General features: G+C 35.4%; 1 protein-coding gene across 1 annotated transcript; it reads left to right on the forward strand.

The window, feature by feature from the left end:
• The first annotated feature begins 3,036 nt into the window (after positions 1-3,036).
• Positions 3,037-8,369, forward strand: LOC120343070 (folate receptor gamma-like). Its single transcript, XM_039412148.2, has 4 exons — positions 3,037-3,215; positions 4,137-4,329; positions 5,748-5,848; positions 7,345-8,369. Exons 1-4 carry the CDS (start codon positions 3,062-3,064, stop codon positions 7,836-7,838), a joined length of 942 nt encoding a protein of 313 aa, XP_039268082.2. The 5' UTR covers positions 3,037-3,061; the 3' UTR covers positions 7,839-8,369.
• The last annotated feature ends 289 nt before the right edge of the window (positions 8,370-8,658 follow it).

Raw genomic sequence — 8,658 nt, forward strand, 5'->3', positions numbered from 1 at the left:
TAGGCAGCAGGCGTGTAAGATTGTTGAATTGTAAAAAACATTGATAGCACTACTCCAAGCTGTTATGACTGTGAAAGGCTAAATGGAAATAGGCATCTGCTCATCAAGCTGTCTAACATCATAATCGAATACAAAATATAAAACAGACTTAACTCAATATCAGATTGCTGGAGAGTCTGACAGGGATAGTCTGAATCTATAAATACAGAATTTTCATCTTATTCTAAAACTCCAGTCACCTTAATTAAGTAACCTGATATATTCATACATTAAAGCGTTTTAACACACTAACTGTACCCTAGAAAGGGTTTTGTATCATCCAAACAATTTCAAAATTTGTTAGTGAAATACCGGTACAATTTAATCTTTACCGGTAGACTACCGGTACCGGTACTGTTCTGCTGTTGCCAGTTTTTTAATTTCATAATTCAGTATTTTGCATGTTAATGTACTGTCAGTCTGTGCTGATCTGATCTTAGGTTTTGCTTACTAAAGCTGCAGTGCAACATGAACATATCACGACATTCTAGTATCCTCACGTTACGCTATATCCGGCATCAGTGACGTTTTAGTTTGTCGTTAAAATTATAAACAACGAAATGATCGATTACGGCCTACGGGTATGCTTGTGCATGTAAGCTGAAATTCAAGCCAATGTGTCTAATATCAGTATTTATTACCCAGAAAACCTATTCTGCTATTCGTGTTCTTTGTCGTTATACAACTATACATTACCCGCCCTGTATCGACTCAACAAAATCCACATTTACAAACAACCTCGTGCGATAATGGCAACGGTTCCTACAAAGAAAAGAATGACGAACGATATCGTAATCACCAGACCGTTAGATCACGTGATCTATCACGCCTTAGTAATTATAAGAATGACTTGCATAAAACATAAAGAAGGTTCTCGAAGAACGTCATCCACCGATGGTTTCGCCATGCGGCGTCGTTATGCTTGCCTTCTCGTTTGAGAAATAAGAATGAACCTCATGCAAGATATATTGAGAATATCCCACGAACCCGGGGAAACCCCGAGAGCAATTTTTGCCACGTAATTTTCAGAAGATATGCGTTTTTCGCGTTATTCCCTGGATGACGAACAACAAACTTGTTCAGAAATTTTTGCCCAAAGCAAACTTTCATAATACATAAACAAATACACTTTATTATGGATAAAAATACGGAAGAAATAAAAATCCTAGCTAAAAGTCTCTTATTCACGGAATGTTTCTGAAATTCACTGCCTTTCGTGACGTCAAATGCCGTCACATTCGATAGCGAAGAAGGGGCATCAACGTTTATTTTAAAAACGTAGATATGCCATCCACACCTATTCTGCAAAGCCTCACTTCTCCAGATAAGCCGTTCATAATTTTGAGCGCACAAACTGTGTTCCCTGGGTTTCTAATTCATTACTGATTTTCTTGTGCGAAATAAATTTAATTTAAAAATGTTGTATAAATTCACCATACTGCAAGATAAACTAACTTAAAGATTTATCTTTATTATTTATATTTAATTTTGTGTTCGTTGAAATACGTGGTCGATCGATTTACAGATCAATCATTTGGTTGAACCATTTTCCTTGAAACTCTTATATGTGACTGGCGTATCTACGTAAAATGGCGCCCATGGCAAAATTTGAAATAAATGCGCCCCATTCAACGGCTGCTGTTTAATTGAGATACTTGTACGTTATTATGTTAGCAAGAATACGAGTTCCAAATATTTTCGATTTAAAATTATTTTATTATAATTTACGATTAAAACTTTTCGCCCTTTTTGCGCCCCTGTTCATACGGCTCCCATGGCACGAGCCATGGCTGCCACACCATAGATACGCCACTGGATATAGCGTTTCTCAACGAAGGCACAATTAGCGCATTTTATATTTGTGACAGTCATTGATCAGTACATAACCAATAAGGGTTCTTATAAACTTCCTACGGTTCAAAATAGGTCGACTCTTCTATTCAGCAATTCTCGACCAGTGTTGAGACACTGAGCAATTATAAATGTCAAATACATTTATCATTCCATGGCTACATTTGAATACAAAAACACAAAAATATGAAATTTCAATGTAAATGGAATAAACAATTTCCCCATCACAAAAACGACTCTCAAAATTTGTTGCATATAATCGCACATTAAAAAGAGATAAAGTTGATCATGCTTGAACATTCGGAAAATGCAAAAAATCTGAACTAAGAAAGGTGAGAAAGGTGAAGTATATATGTATATTCTCATTCGTATCGCAATGATAACGTTTATAGATAACCCACCAGTTACAATGTTGGGGTAGATTGGCAAAAAACAGAGAAGACAAAAACAGGAATGTTCCACAGTCACACAAACTTCTTCACCACACTGAAAGTACGACGTTTATATACGCAAATTCAAAGAAAATAAAAAACGCAATCCAGGGTGGAAGTTGACGCCGAAAACCAGTTTTCATTATCGAGCGGCAGCACCCTTGCAACAGAACACTACAAATAGAATGAAGATGAACAAAATATGGTATTTAAAAAAAGGTACGTCAAGGCGATTTAGTATATCAGTCGCCGTTTCAACAAAAGAAAATCGACTCCAAGCACCACAATCTGGGTAACCATGGAGGCATTGAACAAAACAAGAAATAAGTAAAGTAAGGTGCTCCCGAAGTATGCGAACCAAGATGGCGGACATCGGAACGTAACATGGGTAACAGGTTGGGGTTAGGCGATAATTCTTTTCCAATTTTCCTTATTTTAGTCCTATTATCAGTTCGAAGACTAGCCAAGAGCCTCCCGTAGTATTTATACCTAAAATTCTGGCCTAACCCTAACCGAGTACACATATTACATTCCGATGTCCGCCATCTTGGTTCGCATACTTCGGGAGCCCCGTAAAGTAATAAGTTAATCCCGTTTCCTTCTTACTACAAAAATACCTAGTTACGGGACTTTCAATATTGGTTAAATTCAATGCCGATGTTGCTTGAACGCCCGAAGCGATATTGCCATTTCATTAAAATGAAACTGACTAATTTACTTCATAGTTTGTCACTATCAACATGGCTAGGTTAATGAAAAGCCTACAATTTTTTTTAGGATGTTTAAGTTTAGTTTTATACATTGTATGTGCAATAGATTCAGAGCAAATCCGGGAAATGTGCTATAACCAGGGAAACAAGACAGTCCGCCCTTGGAAAGTGAAGAATCTAACAGGTATGTCAAGTCAAGTTTATTTTTTCCAATCGGTAAAATCAACAACAATCGAACACAAATTACGAGAAAATGATAAAGACATAGTTTTACTGGGGAAGGGAAGTCGCGGCGAACCAAAGCTCACTGCAGCGACACGATATAATCTAATAAAATTGTTGGAATGTTATTCACGTTCTTTTTTCATTATTTTAACATTTTGGCGACATTATGTCTTTTCTGGTACGAATGTACCTGCATTTATTTCTGTTTTTGCCACCGACCTTATAGATATGGAGTAATAAACGAAGTTAATTCGTTTAATTAAGCTGCGATTTTACTGGCATTTCGGTTTTTCTTTGATATTTGTTCTTTTGTTATTTTTTGAGATAGATCCCAACGATCAGAATTAATAAATGAATTGAAATATTTCTGAAGCTAAAATGAAAGTAAATACATGGAGCGTTTTCACTGATAGTATAACGTAGTCAATACCTCGCTAATATTGACAGTATTCTCTGATCATTTTTATTCTTTGTTGGAAGTACTATAGCGTCGAAGTGACATCAATAAATAAGAAAAAATATTTTTTGCGTCGAGACAAAGAGAGATAGAATGCAACGTCAAATTTCTTCATATTTATATGATCAAATTGATAAAATATATTAATCGACATAAAATCTCAGTGGTTATCACAACACAATCTTGAAATATGGGTTGCCAGAAACCGAACGTAACTAAACCTTGCACCTTCATTTACTTATACGCAAATAATTTAATTTCCCTATCATTACCGTAGTCAATAAAGATTACCTATTCCCACACCTTATTTAAACTAGTAACCGGGCGATTGACATTGATTATTATGGAATTAAACTCTGTTAGAAGTCCAAGATAAACGTTAGGGAAGATTCAACATAACTTAAATTTCATTTCATACCTCAGGCCCGTGTGTACCTTGGGAAAATAAAACATGCTGCACTAAAGAATCGGCTGCTGATATATTGAAATTTAATTTTGATCATTGTGGGCAGAAGATGTCGGAAAAATGCAAAAGTCATTTTCTAAGAAGGTCCTGCTTCGAAAGTTGCTCCCCCAATCTGGGACCGTGGGTCAAAAACATAGATAATTTATCAAGGTAAATATAATTCATTTGTTTTAAATTCATATCTGGTCCGTTGGTTCCATTACATTTGAACCCACGTACATTTGAACCCACGACGATTGCACCTACTTACTATTGCACCTATGGAAATTTTTGTTGTTTTACGGATAGTTGAACCCATACTAATTCTGACCCATGGGTTTAGCACCCGCATATAGATTGAACCCGCGAATATACACATGGGTTCAAATGTACGGTCACCTGGTCCGTTAAATACGTTAACTGTATTAACATTTTTCGGTGCAAGATTGCGCACAACCTGAACATAGTAGGTGTACCGGGTTAGAGTTGTCAGGTTGTGCGTCATCTTGGTACGAATACTTCTGGAGCGCCACATTTTCATGTATCATATATAGCAGTTTTTCGTAGCTTTAAACGCTTTTCAGACCATTGAAAACCCACGCTAGACAAGACGGTCTACATTGGCAATTAGAAATTTTGGACCCCCCCCCCCACCCACACTTGAAAATTACTGGCTACTGGCCGAGCTCGTCACCATTGGCTTGTCTAGGGCCTTAATCGAAGTAAACGCGCCTTAATAAAATACGATTGATTAGCTAACACGAACACTTTGTGTACGAGATTAACAAGGCACTTCATTCAATGACGAATATTACACGAATTTAAAATTACCGGGAACGATTTTTCCGGAAATAAGCAGTTGTTCAATTCAACGGAACTAATTGTTACATGACAACACCGAAACTGTTGAATTTCTGATCTTACATCTAATCTACCTCATACCCACAAAATACGTCACAATGTATACCACGAAGTTTCAATAAATAAACAAACCCTAAAGCGATGAGTTAGGTATCAAATTTTAGACGGATGGATATACAGGGTGTCCGTAAAGTCTCTTTACAATTTCAATTTTGTTATGAAGTCAGTTTTCAATATATCTTGGTTAGGTCTTTTTTGTTTTTCAATCAGTAATTGTTCAAGTATTTTTACTTCTTTTAATACATTTGTGGGGGCAAAAACAATATATGGTTTCGATGAATTCCCTTTGCAATTTAAAAAAATTCAAGACTTTGGGAAGCACCCAATATATTATTAGTTCGCCATATTTTATAAGTAACATTGCGTAATATGTCAGTGATTGCTCCTACATAGCCCCGATCAGATAAAAAATGAGTAAAGTCTGTTATAAACATGAGAGAGTTATACGATTGAACGAATCGCTATCATATCATCAAAATTCAATTCAAATATACATTTTTTGACGTCATTCCGAAAATAATTTACAAAACACTTATCTAATTACGCAACAGATTGTGCCGTCGGCACCGCCATGTCAAATCTCGGAATACTTTTATTCTCAATTCATTTTGAAATTTTCGGAGCCACCCATTTCTCATATTTTTTGAAAATTATTCATTTTTTTCTAGAAAAGCAAAGTTCCATTTTCTCCCCCTATGTAGGAGGGAATGTGAAACATGGTGGGAGGATTGTAAAAACGAATTAACCTGCGCAGAGGACTGGAATCTTGGTAAATCAGTTTAAATATAGACTTTAATTTTCACTTGTGACGTTATTTTATTTACAATAATAAAACCGTGCTCAGTATTCCACGATGTATTTGTATTTTTAGTATTCAATTAATCAAAGATATGGAAAAATAATCAATATTTTAAGTCACGCTTTCAAAATGAACAGCCTTTTTCACTATTAAATTCACGCATCTGAATCAAATAACTGGCTAACTAACCCCGTAACCGATATGAACGGTGACCGTACATTTGAACCCACGTACATTTGAACCCATACATTTTCACCCGTATATCCGCGGGTTCAATCAATATGCGGGTGCTAAAACCCATGGGTTAGGTTAGTATGAGTACAAATATCCGTAAAACCAAAAAAATTTCCATAGGTGCAATAGTATGCAGGTGCAATTGTCGTGGGTTCAAATGTACGTGGGTTCAAATGTAATGGAACCGATGTGAACTGGTAACTAGGGCTGGGCATTAATATGAAAATATTCGAATCGGTTCAGAGCAAAATTTCGAATCGCCGCCATCTTGTTTTTTTCTCTCCGCCAATGGTCGAGCTAAATTTTTCATTTTTTTGTATTGAAGCCATATTTTTTCAACGCATCTCTGACATATGACTCTTTTCTGTAGCGAGTTATTGATGAAAACGTGTTTTTTATTGTGTGTGAACGCTCAGCAATCTGCCTGAGTGATGTATTCTATGCTTTCAGTAATTTATGTGTCTGGGGACCTAATACAATAAAAAAGTTACATACAATTTTATATCTCTAAAGTATTCGAGATTCGATTCGAAAAAATTATTCGCTTCGATTCTGAAATCATCAGGTATTCGAAAATGCCCAGCCCTACTGGTAACTTGACGAGAGGCCGTGATTCGCCATACGATTGAGCCGTCTCATCGCCTTTCCCCTCCCCGAGATAAATATCGAAATTCTATATTTACGTTGGTACTGCGATATTTCAGACATATATAAATAAGCAACCTTCATGAAATAACTACGCGCAATGTATTGTTAGATAAAGCACAATTCTATGCGCTTGTGAATATGGTGCAGCATGTGCTATGGCTATGCCAACATAATTTTAAAGTCATTTTTGAATTCAAAAGACTGATTGGTCCAAAATATACCCTGCTCAAAATTTTATAAAAGTGATATTTGTTTTAATTTTCTTAATCAGATCAGTAATTCCCATTGCAAATATGAGGTAAAAAAATAAATACGATCGAATGAATGAATTTTTCTAAATTCGAAAACTCCTTTTAACAACTCTTTAACATTCGGGTGTTCATAAAATCCCTATACAACTTCAATTTTGTTATGAAGTTCTCAATATATCTTAACCAGGTTTGTTGTTTTAATCAGTAATTGTTTAAGTATTTTTACCTCATTTGATATATCTGTGAGAGCCAAAACAATATATGGTATCGATAAATTCCCTTTGCAATTTTAAAATTTTTCAAGATCCTATGGACACGTTATATATTTGACAGATTTTAAATGGATAAACGGGACCAACGTTTGCCACAAGAGAACAAGGTGCATCCCGTTTACACAGGTGTACAAGGACTCTACGTACTTCTGCGAACACATTTACGGACCATTCGACTTTCTGGTTGTCAATGACAACGATCATTGTATGACATTATTCGACGAAATGAGAAATAACCATTTTGAAGCTTGGTTTTTCGCCGACCAGATTGAAGCTAGTGGAAAAAGAACGTTATACCATTATCCATTCGAATTAACGAATAACCGAACGATATCAAGTATATTTGAGGAAAGTACTCAAACCACAACCGGATCTCCGGAGGCTAAATACATGATACTCTTTTTCTTTCTGGGTGGGCTGTTAGGAGTCGTTGTTATTGCGGCCGGATGCTTTATTATAGTGAGATGTAAACCACGAATAAAACGCTCGTTTTCAAGACTTGAGCTGTTTTCAGCTATTGCGGACGAGGAACCGGGCGAATCGGAACTAACTTAACAGGGAATCAAAGTTTCATTTTATATAATTCATCTTTAAGCAAATAAAGATAGTTATGTGTTGATTTGGAAATTTTTTGAAGGGAGCTATTAACGAGAGCTCTGTATGACTTATCGTCGTAAAGGGCCGTCGTGTTTACTTATGATATAACTTGACATTTCAATTTCATTTTATGAGAACATTTCGCAATATACCTGGTATTCATAAAGCCCCGTTTCAATTCCAATTTTGTTATAAAGCCAAAATATCTTAACCACTTTTTTATATTTTAATCAGTGTTTATTTAATATCTTTACTCCGCCTAGTCTCAATACATCTGTAGCGGCCAAAATCTATATATGGTATCGATAAATTCCCTTTGCAAATCAAAAATTTATAACGTAAATTGCTATCGGTAGTGACATTAAATAAAAATATATTAATCTTGTATAACTGTTGTTTATTCATGTTTCGTAACGTAAAATTTTCTGATTGTAGTGACTTTCAATTTCGTTTTTCTTTATTGGAAATAAATTTTGAGAATTTTAATGACATTTATGGAGTATATTGAAAGAATATCTGTCCATATCGTAAAGCGAATGTATTGTTCAAGGTACTAACCCAACATCACGCGAGCAATTAAAATCGATATTGGTTCCTTCAAGGCACTCTACAATTCTTAAGATTTTTAAAACACAACCAACATATCAAAGACTCAAGTTTCGATTAACACAAAATTGAAAGCCCAAAGCGCAGTGAACTTATGAATAGGCCTATTTATTCGTTTAAACAGCTATCGAATAAGTTTTCTTAGTTAGAAACGAATAAGATAATATACTGC

The sequence above is a fragment of the Styela clava genome, chromosome 3, assembly GCF_964204865.1.
Source record: "Styela clava chromosome 3, kaStyClav1.hap1.2, whole genome shotgun sequence".
Classification (NCBI taxonomy): domain Eukaryota; kingdom Metazoa; phylum Chordata; class Ascidiacea; order Stolidobranchia; family Styelidae; genus Styela; species Styela clava.

What these genes read in the sequence shown, in the direction of transcription:
- LOC120343070 (XM_039412148.2), top strand. Translation starts at nt 3,062, where the DNA reads ATGGCTAGGTTAATGAAAAGCCTACAATTTTTTTTAGGATGTTTAAGT. An exon ending in GAAAGTGAAGAATCTAACAG is followed by an intron (nt 3,216 to 4,136) that starts GTATGTCAAGTC and finishes TTCATACCTCAG; the next exon opens with GCCCGTGTGTACCTTGGGAA. An exon ending in AACATAGATAATTTATCAAG is followed by an intron (nt 4,330 to 5,747) that starts GTAAATATAATT and finishes ATTTTTTTCTAG; the next exon opens with AAAAGCAAAGTTCCATTTTC.